This window comes from Schistocerca serialis, chromosome 5 (genome assembly GCF_023864345.2).
Source record: "Schistocerca serialis cubense isolate TAMUIC-IGC-003099 chromosome 5, iqSchSeri2.2, whole genome shotgun sequence".
Lineage (NCBI taxonomy): Eukaryota > Metazoa > Arthropoda > Insecta > Orthoptera > Acrididae > Schistocerca > Schistocerca serialis.
The window spans coordinates 103,985,814-104,000,653 of NC_064642.1; the positions used below are offsets into that span (position 1 = coordinate 103,985,814).

Here is a 14,840-nt window from a genome sequence, read left to right on the forward strand (position 1 = left end):
GTGTAAAGTATTTTATTTGTAAAATTAAATCTAGTGTAAAGAAAATCGGGCAGAACCAGACTATCGTGGATTGATGGCTTTTGCTCTAGAATGCCAGACAGACGGCGTCAGGCTCTTGGGCGACCATTGACGGACGTTTAGTTATCTTCTGGTTTGGTTCTCAATATCCGGCCACGAAAATACACTACACGGACAGTTACAATATGATACTACACAGAGCAAAGTTTACACGACACACAGACTGACGGCGAATATGCTTTGACGGCTGTGGGTGCTACAGAGTTAACTACAAATCAGCGTGTATTTGTTTTGCAAGCATGGTGGAAACATGACTATAATTACTGTGATGTTTGTGATTGTTTGTGGAAAGTTCCCCAAGCATCCAACCTCCACTTCGACAGGGTATTCGCAAACTGATTTTATGATTTCTAGAGGCTGGTTCGACACAGGACATTCGTCTTTCAGGCAGGCCATAGTCTGTTGCCGCAGAAGAGCAATTTTTATGCTATCGTATAATTTTTTGCGCAGTCACTAACCAAAACTGAAATAAAAGCGTCCAAGGAGTACGGAATAGCAGGAATAAGCCCACGTAGGATTCGGAAAGAGTTGAAACTGAGAAAATATGTGCCAGCTTTACTTCAAGGCCTAAATGAAGATTATCCGAACAGGTGTGTGGAATTCTACGAGTTGTACAAAATGGGGTAAGAAACCAATCCCAAATTTTACTAAACCATTCGTTGGAGTGATCAAGACGCTTATTAGGTGAATGGCAGTGTGAAGAGAGATAACTGTGTCTAGGGGAATCTACGAATACCACGTGGCTATGGGTTCGTGTGTGTGTGTGTGTGTGTGTGTGTGTGTGTGTGTGTGTGTGTGTGTGTTTCTGTGTGATCAGGGATTTTCAGCGGTGTCTAATCAGACCTTATTGTCATAGCGACACTATCAGTTCTGTAAATTACCTAGGTCTACTTCAAGATCTTTTGATAGAACTGGAAAATAGTCCAGGTTTTGAACATCTGCAGCCGGTTAAGGAAAAGTTGATTGGCAATAAGATCCAGTTCAGCACATTGTGGAGTTATTGTGAGAGACTTTCTCAATGAAAACACTGATGAATATACAAGCAGATGAGATATTTTCGAAAAGCCTTCAGCATCCCCACATATCATGCCCATGGATTTTTCAGTCTGGACTGTACTTAAACAAAATGGGGTTTGTTTCGCATTTGAAGGAAAAAATCTAATCAGAATTTGAATACTTTCAGTCCCGAAAGATTTGCGACCACTTTTATAAATCACTGTTGGAAAGATGCAATATTTACATAGAACAGTATGGAAACTGCTTTTTGCCCCTTTCGTAGGTTCACTGAACTCTACATGTATTTCTGTGTTGATAACAAACTTGTATTTACATTTGTTTAGTATATTGTACCAAACGCAGTTATTGGAGCTGGCTTAAAGCCCACCCTGTATTTGCCAAATCATGAGAACATATGGCCGTGTACCGCGAAATAAACGTTAAGAAAGAGAGATAGTATGGCATAATACAGTGCTAAGTTTCTCATAATTTTTGCATCAGCACCGGAGAACTAAGTGGTTATAAAATTCGTAGCTTGCTTGCAACTTCGTGGAATGTTCTGCGATGATATTGATCCCATGCTCCTGAAAAGCACTTGGACGTTTTCGTTTCCTCACAGGTATGGTGTGTCAACACGAAAGGATTTGAACATCGTTCGACAGCAAAGATAAATAGACGCATCACGTGTCTCGAAACCTCAGAAATTTTTTTAATTCAGTGAGGTTATCTTGATAACTTCGCTTAATTATTACTCCCCAAAATTGTATGTACACACACAAACAGTGTAGACACATACGCAATCGAATGGGCGATAGGTGAGTATTTCACTGAATAAGTAATATTTGTTCCTTATTGATACATATGTAGATGCAGAATTAGTTGATTTTCAACCGCTTCTTTTTGGTATTTAGTAAATGAGATACGTCGCAGAACACATATGCGTTCCCTCTCTGTTATATGTATAACAGCCACCATGCATAGCATTTATTTGGCAGCCGTTTTAAGCACTGCACTAGCTGACTAACTATTAGCTGCGAGTTTCTGTACATACAACATCTCTTACCCGTATTCTTGTGTATTTGACACCATTCAGTATCAACTTGACATTTGCCGATCTTTCTACAGTATTCGGTATGTTTCTGCTGCAGTTGCGATAGGTATCGTACACCATGTATCCAATCACATCTGCTTTTCATGTGAACTGAGGCACCTGATTCCACACACACACACACACACACTATGAAGAAGCTGTAAAACGTACGATGAAAGTACCTACCGTAGAATTAGCTGACTCTTTCGTCGCTAGTTTACAATGTCGTCTTATCCGTTGCAGATGAAGCACCGAGGTCATTATTTATTTTCTCCGTGTTTCGCAGGTGCCATTGTCTTCCTTCCACTTTTTTTCCGTGAAGAATGCAGAACTCCCCAACTGGGTCTTGTACTTCTCGGACAAGCTTCTGCACTGCTTCGTATTTCCAAGATTTCAACTCCATTTGTCATTGGTGTCTATATTAAGAGAAACCAGACAACACAAAGGGCTCAAAACTGACACCAACTTCACTATTTATTAATTTGTGATACGTTATACGTATCCACATTGTAGTCAACATTTTTAGACTGTAAAGTAGCGGTAATAAGGTTATTCAGTTTTGCCATTCGTATGTTTAAATCAATGTCATTGAAATCCAGCTCCGGTTTCCCCCAGACCTCTTTACGTGTATCTTCTGTGTGCACGTAAGTGACTGGATGGAATAATAAACATAGCTACGATATTGGCTTGTTTGCCTTCTTCGTATAAGTCTTAGTACCACACGTACATACTCACAGCGTTCGTCATATTCTACGCTTGCACTGAGAACATTCAACTCATTAATTGTCACATTCAGAGAGTTTCGGTTATAATTTGACATAATCTTGGGTTGAGTAAGGGAAAATCAAAGAGTAACAGTCCAGGCACACGATAGTTGAAGTTTCATTGGCAGAGCCTTTCCTAACGTTGAAACGTCGGAACCCTCCCACTAACTTCTTAATGACTTATTGCATCAGGAACAATAAAAAAACCTTGAAGCACGTTCTGTTACCACAAAAAATATGGAGTGATACCGATACCAAAACGATTTAAGGCTATTATTAGGAAAAGAAACACGGTGATTCAACTTCCAAAAGCCGGCCGCGGTGGTCTAGCGGCTCTGGGCGCGCAGTCCGGAACCGAGCGACTGCTACGGTCGCAGGTTCGAATCCTGCCTCGGGCATGTTAAGTCCCATAGTGCTCAGAGTCATTTGAACCAACCTCCAAAATATTTTGCTGCATTCAATTCGAACACCATCCATTCATCACACACATCCGCGAGTCTTATACCTCTTAATACCATGACGAACTGCGAGAGCATAAACTATGTATCCCACTAAGTAGTATATTTGCTACTTTTACACACAAATAAAACTACTTACTTTCTGTAGCGGTGTTCGAAATCTAGTGAGAAAACGCCAGCTCTAATTCGTAAAACCAAGCGACGACTGTATTGCATACGAAGACCCGTACACCCGGTAAAGAGCTGCTTTTTCTGCTTCACAGCAGAACAAGCGAGTAACAGGCTACACCGTGAGACCGTCTAAGCTTTCACAAGTCATTTCACGTGACAAATTTTAAATCCGAACAAGCAGACTCGAATGCTATTAAAGTTGACACATGTAGCCTTTGACAGGAATGCAGTCGCATAAATGTTTAGGCAAACAAAAGTTGTTCATATATACACACAATACATATTTTGGTGGGGATGGATGTAGTGGTACTCATAATGTGGACTTCCCTAATAAGATGCTTGAAGATAGTGAAACGCTGTAACGTTTATGTCGTGTGTGTTTTATGTATTTGCTGCCTTCATAATTCAAATCCAACTACATAATCATGTGATTCGGCTTTGGTTTAAAAACACTCGTTTCTCAATACGCCGCATGATAAATCGTTTCCGAGAAAATGCATGATAATGCATTCAATTTGTCGGGTGAGCGTCAGTTAAATTCATCCTGTCGTTTCTGAATGGCAAAGTTATAGCTTCGCGTACAGATGCTGCCATCTTCGAAACACGTCATTTTCAATACTGTTATTGGTTAATGTTTTGTTTTGCAAGATTACGCGGTGCTGTGTGCTATATATGAACTGATTTTCAGTTTATCTTTCTGCGCGGGTGCGATTACACACACACACTGTCTCTCTCTCACAGACTCACACACTCACATACACCCACACACACACACACACACACGCGCACACACACACACGCACACACACACATACACACACACACACACACACACACACACACACACACACACTATCACACACACAGAGGGGAAGAGACAGAGAAAGTCCATCACTCTTTATTCGTGCCACATGCGCATATGATGTGATTTCAATTCAATTTCAGTACTAGTGTAATCACAACAGCATAGTTCACTAAAATGAGTATTACAAGCATATGCATCAACTGACAACAGGATTTCACAATTCTTCCCGTGAGCGGCAATACACGCAGTGACTTCACTGAAACGTGAAATGAGTTTATGAAGTTCGAAGTGCCTAACTTTACTTGTTTACCTGCTCGAAGCTTTTTGTGGATCAAACACATCTGAAGATAGCAAATATTTGGCGAAACCAATTATACAATTATTATTTTAAATATTTAAGCTATCGTGGACGTAATAAATTACTAACAAATGTCACGTATTAGAAAAATATGCAGACTGTACGAGAAGGGAGAGAAAGACTGAGAACAAGTAGTGGTTTGCCAGAATATGCCGACTGATTTCCAAGTTTTATAAAGGATGATTCAGCAACGGTGTGTATCTTGTTGTACATAAAAGTCTGTGTGACAGACAGAAGTTCACGAGGTGCGGATATCACATACGTGCTGCTTACTTTCTTGCGCTTTTTCATTATAGCCCATTAACTGAGATGCTTAATAATACTGATATTTGGAGTCGCTTTTTAGTATCCTCAACTCTAATCTTTGCATCTAGGTCCGGAACTTGCTTCCAAATAATTTTTAATTATTGGCCACTTAAATACGCAATTAACAACGTAGAGCACTTGCCTGAGAAAGCCAAAGGTCCCGAGTTCGAGTCTCGGTCCAGCACACAGTTTTAACCTGCCAGGAAGTTTCAACGTGACATAAGTTATGGATCCAGAATGGACTAAACGTATATTATAATTTGTGCGTACGAAAGTAGTCACACGACCTTCCATTTATAGTGCTGTTGTTGTAACATTGGCTCGAACTGATGACCTCTACGATCGATACAGCGATGCGATCAACGTACATGCACAGTCAGCCGCAAACTCTAGCATTCAGGTGGAGAAAATTTTGTAAGAGAAACACAAATAGACTAATAACTGTACGAACAAAACGGAAAGCAGACTTACGTTTGGCAGACAGCAGATTTAAATTGTTGAAACGGTTAATGTTACAGGTAAAATCTTCCAAAGTGCCTTAAAAATTAAATTTTTGTGTTACAATTTAAGAGATGATTCAGAAACACAGTTGTAATGCAAATTATTGCATTCCGGAAATAATACCAGTAAAGTGTGTGAATTTATTTCAGGTATTAAGAGATGGAAGGCGACTTTACCATGTTGATGTTTCGATAGACATGGGTACCTGAAGAGGAAAATTTTTGCGAAAGGAGGTTATAAAATTATTTGGTAAACATGCGAGAAAGAAGATGATTCCTGGAGACTTGAACAACGCTGTACTTGGTCGCCTTCACCATAAATGTGAAAAATAAAGAAATAAAAAACAAGCGCTCCATCAGTTCCTTTAGCTTAATGTACCATAAAATCGGGATTATAGAAACAATTAGGTGAATGGAAAGAAAACTTCCAACAAGTATGCTATCTTGTCGAAATCAAATGGTAATATCATTGAAAGATTTGTTTATCTAGATTAATAGTAAGCCAGTATAAAAGGAAAATTATAAATTACAAGGTTATCGACAATATCGGTTGATTTTTGTTCTGTGACAAACATCTGACGTGGTGCTGAATTTCGTTACTTCAAACTTAATTTGTTTGTGCCAATTCAAACCGTGTTGTTTCAGTTGAAGTAGACAAGCAGATTTGCAACCCCCTTTCGTTAAACAAAAGTTTAGTGAAAAATTGTGCTTTAATTTGACTTGCATTACAGCTAATTGAAAATTTAGGGTTGAATTATTGGAATTTGTGGGACAAATAGCAACAGTAATCTTCTTCTTCAAAAGAAGACAAAGAATTTGATGGAAATCAAGAATCACCTGTCACTGTTCTCAACATTGTAGTTTATGCCATGATTAATATGTGTGGAAAAGTAAACACTCATGTAGATTGTATGCATACAAACGATATTATTTAGGAAGCGGAAGTTATTCTGATGAGTATCTTAAAACCGAAGCCCGCTTAAAGATGTTTATTTTAACAGATGAGGAGTCTTTTTTGATCAAAAAGATGTTCGACAGCTCTGTTACTTCTGAGGTATGACTTTTAGAATCAATGATATAATTTTTATATATGATGTCAGTGACTTAACGTACTTACGGGCAAACCAAATTCATCAATTTAATGTTCCAATAATGTAATTAGAGTTATAACAAGTTTTATTTGGAAACTAACACAGTGAAAAACCACAGTTCATGCATTATTTTTAGTTTTTATATGAAATAAAAGCGTTTTTGGATCATATAAGTTTTGTTTCTCGTTTTCCAAGAATAAAAACAGATTATGACGTAGCCTTATTGACCGTAAAGACCAATAAATAGAAATAATAATGAAATTAGCACTGCCATTCTTGTTCACACATCTTTGTGGGGTGAAGAGAAAAATCAGATTTTCAATTTTTTTATGTTGTGGAAGGATGAGCTAGGACGCAAAATAACTTTAAGTGTAAAGTCATTTACATGATCTACAATCCGACATAATGTTGACTGTCGTATTTCTTTTTGAAATAATAATTTATTTCTTTTCATCTTAAAAACTTATTGAAATCGCCGTATTTTACGGTGCAAGCTATTTAGTAAAATTATCACCAACCGTACATAAAGAAACACTGCATTTTAATCAGGCAGAAGAATAAATTACCTTTAAAACTGAATGCAGCAGTCTTACCCATCCGGAAGGCGTGACCAAAATTATAGAACGAAACAAATAACAGTTATAATTTTGCCTCAAATTCATAGCTTTTGTGGAAGGACTTGGACCAGTTCCATTAAAATCTGTATTGTCACATCTGAGAAATGAAACATATCTTCAGTTCGCGTTAGTATGGTGAAAGATATATACATTAATGCCGCAACTCCCTCGAGGCTTCATAAACATAATGAAGAATTCAGAATTCAGAGACTAATCCGAAAAAGATATTCTACATCTCCGTAAATATACTAAGTAGTACCGCCGGAAGCTTTCAACTCCTTAAATCGGGAATACGAGGAGGAATAGCACATCAGAAACACATTCGTCCTGTGATGAATTTGTACAGATTGTCTAGCGTACTTAAGCTTAAAAAATGAGTGGCAGACGTTAATAAAATGAGTTTGAGCGTTGTCTTGAAACCCATTACGGTAAGACTATAAAAATGTGTCATCTAAACATTGACAGGTGGTAGTACAAATTAATAATGAAATTGTAAAAACTATCCATGAGTCTTTGCAGTAATGTAGTTGAAGACAGTGACTGAATGGTTACAAAAAATAACAAAGTGAAATTGACGTGGGATTGTAATAGTGCAGTACCTTTCAATCAATGTTTATTACAATATTTGGACTTGCAGCATGGGTGAAATGTACTTTCAGGACGAAAACCATTCTAAAATCAAAGGGTGTTCAGCAAGCAGTAGAGAGATAAATGCTGATAATTACTGAGAATGACAGTAAAATAGATATCAGAGAACTGCACTACACGATGTAATTGCGACATCAGTCCGAATGTGAAGGCGGGTGGAACATGTAAGCCGAAATGACTGTAGATGGACCAAGGAAGCCTTTTGTTGTATTTGACGATATATCATTTTGGCCACTGACGAAGGGTATGTACTGACAGGTACGGGTTGCATAAAAGGAGTTTATAAGGGATGAGTGCAAACACCAGACGTTTTCACAACAACAGGAAAGGGTGGCCACAAAGTTTGGGTATAGGAAATTCTAATAAATTTTCTATAAATATTAACAAATTTTTAAAAATAAATAAATAATAATGAAATAAATCCTAATAATTCAATAAATGTTGTGTCTTCCAGATTGGATGATGGCTCTGTCTAAAGAAGAACGAGTGGAGTAGGTACTCTTAAGTGGACGAGAGGGATGGTCGTACAGCAAAATTGTGGAAGACTTTAACCATCAACAAGCTCATTATCAACCTATTTGTTTGACTGCCATCGGAAAACAAATCACAAAGTTTAAAGTAACAGGCGGTGTGTTGACAGACCCCGTTCCGGACGACAAAAGGCTTGAAGCAAAAGAGGCTGCCTTACCGAAGTTTATGCTAGCCCAAAGAAATTGCTTCGTCGGACATCCACGATGTTGGGTATTACAAGGTCAACCATCACAAAACTGTGGCAGAAGAGTTACAGATCACTTAAAGGAAGATGGCCAAGATAGAAGCACGGAGATGTGTGGATGGTTTGCAGATGAATTGGACGAAAACATCAATTTCACTAAAGAGTGTATGATGTTTTCTGATGAAGTTGTGTTTTATGCCAATGGTGAAGTTAACAGGCAGAATCTTCAGTACTGGTCTCACGGCAATCCACACCAGATGAGTCCATTCAAACAGCAGGGCTGCCAAGGGGTTGTGGTGTGGTTTGTGGAGCGCTAATGTGCTAGGACTTTTCCTCTTTGATGAATATGTAACGGGTGAGACTTATCTGAAAATGCTGAGAGACAAATTGATGCCTCAAATTGAGCGTTTGGGTAAGGGACTCCCGGACTAGTTTCAGAAGGATAGGGTGCCTGGCCATTTTGCTGCAATTCTTAGAGAAAGAGGTAATGTGGAGTGGTTCCTTCGTTCACCAGACCTTTCTCCCCTTGATTTCTTTTTCTGAGGTATGCTGAAAGAATAAGCTTACTCAACGAATATCACAACTTTAAACCACCTGACAGAACGCATTACGTGTCAGTGTACCAACATCGACGGCAATTTAGAGCTAACCCATCGAGTTCATCTTAATCTTGCAAAGCGCATGAAATTAGGCACTGAAAACCACGAAAATCATGCTGAAATTATTATGGTTTATTAAGGTTGCTCTGTGGAAGACCAGACCACATTGGTAGATGTATCAGAAGAGACATATTACTTTAGATGAGACTGTACTGCATACCCTGTCGTGTAGTGCTTTTTAAAAAGAAATTATTCTTGGGAAAGATACAGATATATAGATGTAAATCACCGCTATGTGCACTGAAACAGTCTTTTCTTGCTGAACATATACGGTGCTTTAGCATTTGCCGTAATACGCATGTAGATATATATACGATATTAAATTTTATTTTACAGCAATGATAAAAAATCGTCTGACTGTTACGGACGTTTCACGCTGAAATCGTTACAACGTACTAGCGTCTGTCGACAGGTATGAACAAATTTTACACTTTTCTTACTACTTTTGTCAATTTACCTCCACGAAATTTTCTTGTTGTCCCCGTAAACGATATTACTATTTTCGAGGCCTCCAATACTCCCTTAGTAACAGACATCGAGGAAATATTTTTTAACTGTATTCTTACTTTTCTCAACTATATTCGTACATCTCCCGTCTGTATCCGGAAAAGCCGGCTGGTGTGGCCGAGCGGTTCTAGGCGCTTCAGTCCAGAACCGTGCGACCGCTACGGTCGCTGCCTCGCGCATGGATGTGTGTGATGTCCTTAGGTTAGTTAGGTTTAAGTAGTTCTAAGTTCTAGGGGACTGATGATCTCAGATGTTAAGTCCCACAGTGCTCAGAGCCATTTGAACCCTTTTTGTATTCGGAAATTTCCCGCCTGGACTCGTTCATTTCCCGATTCATTCATACACCTTCCTTTCCGCTTGATTCTGTGAAGGTTTCCAAGAGACTCCGGATATTACGATAAAAATATCGATAACAAGGAAGCCATTTTTATTTTGCATGAAAATACGCAGAAGAGGAAATAAAAAATAGTGAGGTCATTGATCTGAGGTACTCATCCATCGAAATCCAGCTTACAATAAAAATGGTTAGTTCATTGATCTGAGGCACTGACCCATCTAAATCCAGCTTATAAATGAATAAGACACATTTTGACTATGACGTAAGAATTTTGTTGCTGAAATTTCATGCCAAACGAAAATTGAGCGCGATTCAAACCGGAACCTTTGTTTTCGTAACCACATACTCTACCGACTGAGTCAGCAGTGTTCGACTGACTACCACTTTCATCGCTGTACTCGCACCGGCACCTTCTGGGTTCGATTCCCAGCCCGGCAGAAACTTTCCGGCAGGAAGTTTTCAACTTAGAACACATTCGGCTGCAGACTGAAAATTCGTCCTCGAATAATATTACCTTGCCGGCGTATATTGACGTTGTTGCCGCTCATTCTTTTTGTCAGGAGAGATCATTTTAAATACGTATTGTCCGTGAGACGAAAGGTCATCGCAATGAGAAACTACTGGGAACATATTTGCCATTTAGAAGGGTGACCCTAGGAAAGATTTTCCAACGACTGATGTTCTGTCTTGTTTGCATGTCTAAGATCTCCCCATACAACTGTGCTGAAAATTTAGACTAATGGAACTTGAGAGGCGACTGTAGTGGTAACAACACAACCACTGCAGTATCGTATTCATCCACCGATACCAGGCAGCATCTTTCAATTAAAATGTCCTTCCCATTACAGGAATTAGATAACGTGTGTTCGAGGAAAGGTTGCGACGGAAGATCGACGACATACGATAGTCTGGGTCTGGCTGTGAGCCATACGCGAAAAGCCATAGCAGTTAAGGCGACCACTCGCGTAAAAGCGGGAAATCTGGGTTCGAGTGCCGCTCCGGTACAAATTTTCATTGCCGCCATTCCCTTATGAAGCTGATGGTTGTCCGCATTCACAACTGAGGATACGTTTCATGATCTAGATACTGATACTGAGTTATGAAATTCTCAGTGTATTTGAAATAACTAGAGTAAGTACTATGTAGTCCTGAAAAAAAAGGAAATAAATTTGGAGAATTTATCCACAGTAGATAAAAAAAATACTACGGATATAAAACGCATTGTGGAGTTGTTTCTAGACTCCATTCCACAAGTGAAACATATGTAATGTTAGGAAAATTATTCCGGAAATTATTTACGTAAAATGCTTCCGTTAGTGTGAAAGGAAGTTTAATGAAGTAAGGTCAATAGCATGTAAATCTCATAACACTTGCACAACCATTGGAGACATCTAAAATTTCCCAAATTTGTTAGCTTGTGGAGATGGGAGTGTTCCGATTTACGTTGTTGGTTGGGTTGGGGAAGGAGACCAGACAGCGTGGTCATCGGTCTCATCGGATTAGGGAGGGATGGGGAAGGAAACCGGCCGTGCCCTTTCAGAGGAACCATCCCGGCATTTGCCTGGAGTGATTTAGGGAAATCACGGAAAACCTAAATCAGGACGGCCGGACGCGGGATTGAACCGTCGTCCTCCCGAATGCGATCCGATTTACGTTTTAAGCTCATATCGCTTTCATCTATCAATATGTTGACGTACCTATGGATACCTTACACGAAAACATTTACTTTCATTAATGGTATTTCAGAGTTCTTCTGAAGAGCTCTATGGTGATAGGATGTTTCTATTGGTTTGTTGTAGTGGAACGTATTAGAAAACGTAGCGTGAAACGCGCTAATATGGAGGTCAAATGCAACAGAATTTAGATCCGTTATCCAGTATTTACTTGGCTGCGGAAGTGTGACGTAAATACTGGTAGTTGTGACTATATTCACTGCACATTTAACTTCATTGCCGACCGTAACGAAAACGGCGCAGTATCCATGATTGTAACGGTGAAGTACGCTACCACAGACCACTGCTCGCAAATATGCTTGCATTTGGATTTGGTGAACCGTGTTGAAGTACAAATTCCTCATTTGCGTGAAAGTTATTCCAGTTGCGACGATCCTGAAACTAAGAGCTGAACGTTCCGCTCGTGATCTACATCATGTTGAGTAGGACTAACTGGCTCTGAGCACTATGGGACTTAACATCTGAGGTCGTCAGTCCCCTAGAACTTAGAACTACTTAAACCTAACTAACCTAAGGACATCACACACATCCATGCCCGAGGCAGGATTCGAACCTGTGACTGCAGCGGTCGCGCGGTTCCAGACTGTAGCGCCTAGAAATGCTCGGCCACCCTGGCCAGCTAGGACTAACTACTGTAATGTGACTGTTGACTTGGTTTCAACGCTGCGAAACCATACTGTGAGCTGATTGTGTGGGAAACGTTTTTAAGCTATACTGAAGAGTAATTGAGGTTAACAGCTTCGGTGCCTCATCCTGGACGGCATTAACACGAACACAGACACATACGCATACACACACACACACACACACACACACACACACACACACACACACACACGTGCATTCTTGGAAGTAATATTTTCGGTGTTTCAACTGTGCCCATCCTGAAATTAATAGCTCGGCGTTTCATCCATTATCCACACCGTCAGCAGTAGAGCCGAATGCTGCCACTTGCGTGTATTCACCTTTACGTTTGCTTGTAGTGCGCTTACAGCAATCGCTGTAGCTACTTTTTTTTCCGATACGCGACATAGGTATAAACGAAAAAGATTAGGATTAACTTTTCCTTTGATGAAGCTGCTAAAAGGGCGATTAAGGTCGGCATCGGGAGGAAAACAGTTCAGTAAATGCAGGAAGTTCGCCGACCACGAATTCTTTCGTGGCGGCATTCTTGTTGTTGCGCGAAAGAAGAATCTTTGCGTTGTATGCACCCATATACTGAGAACTCAAACGTTTCGCCGAATGTCGATATCGTCAGGAGTAAAACCGATTGCTACAAGTTACGTGCATGTACCTCACGTTTGCATGTAGTGCGTTTACAGCAGCGGCTGTAGGGACTTTTGGTAGCGACAAATGAGGCAGATAGGAATAAAAATAATTGATTTTAACTTTTCCTTTGATGGAGGCGGAATATAGCGAGTTACTTACGCTAGGACTAGGAAAACGTTTCACTGAATACAGGAAGTTCGCTGACCACGAACTCTTTCTTAGTGGCATCCTTGTCGTTGTGTGACAGATTCTCGGACTTTCCGCTGTGCCCACCCGGAAGTTAAGAACTCGGGGTTTCGCCCGTGACCTGCATCATCAGGAGTCAAACTGACTGCTACCACTTCCGTGAATGCTTAAGTTTGCTTGATATGTATATGCAGGAATAGTGGTAAGCATATAGCTCTTGAGAGACGAGACACATATAAATGTCTAAATGTCACACATTACAAGCTAACTTAAGCATTCATGTAAGTGCCAGCAGTCGGTTTACTCCTGACGATGTAGATCATGCGCGAACTCGAAACTCCTAACTTAATTTTTTTTTCTTTCATGAGCCAGAAGACCTGTAATAGGTGTCAGCCGGATGACAAAATCTTTGAGTAAGTACTGACCCACCATCCAAATGACAAGCCAACCCAAGGAGCATACGGACACGTAGCGACGACATCTGGTAGTAATACTCACTATCTTTGGCAGAGGCGAACATGGTGAGTGCGCCGATCGTCAACAGGAACGTCGCATATGGCGTCACGGGTTTCACCATGGCGATCACCGGCGCACTGACGAGTAGCAGCACGGCGGCGGCGGCAGCGACAGGGACAGCGACAGCGGGCGTGCGCGACTAGTCATGCCAGAAGGTGTTGCGGCGGCGCGCGGCCGCGAGTCGTCACGGCGCGTCACGGAAGGGCACAGTGGTCGGCCAGGCAGCCGGCCGGGGCCAGGCGACGCTCGTGGCGGTCGGTCGGTCGTCAGCGCGCGGCGGCCGCGGCGCCCGGCGCGATTCGCCGGCGGCCGCGCTGCTCGTGCGCCGCGGCGCTCGCTAGTTGGCGGCGGCGCCGCGAGGTGGCAGGCGGTGCGGCGGCTGCTGCCGTGTCTGCTGCTGCTGCTGCTGCGGCGGCGGCGGCGGCGGCTGCGGCTCGCGACGCGACGCTCGGCCGACTGGAGGCACGGCGCGCCGCGACGCCTGAGCAGCCGACGCCGACGCCGACGCCGCCACCAGCGCGCCCTCGCGGCCGGCCGGCGCGTGGGGAGGACGGCCGGTTCGCCGCGTCGGAACGTCGTCACCATTCCATTTGCTCCCTTCCAGCTCGCTTGCTTCGATCCACATCAGCTTGATTACGCTGCTATTCACACCAAAGTGTATGGAGGAGGGATCATAGAGCTACTTTCATACACTGAGGCGAAATAGTCGTGGGATAGCTCCTGATACCGTGTCGGACATCCTCTTGCTCTGCATAGTGCAGAAACTCGACGTGGCATGGGCTCAAGAAGTCTTTGCAAGCCCCCTGCAGAAATATTGAGCCTAGATGACTCTATACACGTCCATAATTGCGTAAGTACTGCTGGTACAGGATTTTGTGTGGGAACTGAACTCTCGACTTTATCCCTTGATTGTTGAATGGCATTCATGTTGGGCGAAATCAATCGGTAGAGCTGTCCGGAGTGTTCTTCAAACCAATCTCTAATAATTAGAAGGAAGGTCAGCGTTGGCCGTAATATTGGTGGTTTATTGACAGCA

At 41.5% G+C, this 14,840-nt stretch overlaps 1 protein-coding gene across 1 annotated transcript in view; it reads right to left on the minus strand.

Moving 5' to 3' along the window:
- The window catches only part of LOC126481344 (nephrin-like), a 990,728-nt gene extending 976,679 nt beyond the window's left edge, over positions 1 to 14,049 (minus strand). Inside the window, exon 1 of the mRNA XM_050105036.1 lies at positions 13,787 to 14,049. Coding sequence (XP_049960993.1) covers positions 13,787 to 13,865 — 79 coding nt within the window. The 5' untranslated portion in view covers positions 13,866 to 14,049. The remainder of the gene's footprint in view (positions 1 to 13,786) is intronic.
- Between the last annotated feature and the right edge of the window lie 791 nt (positions 14,050 to 14,840).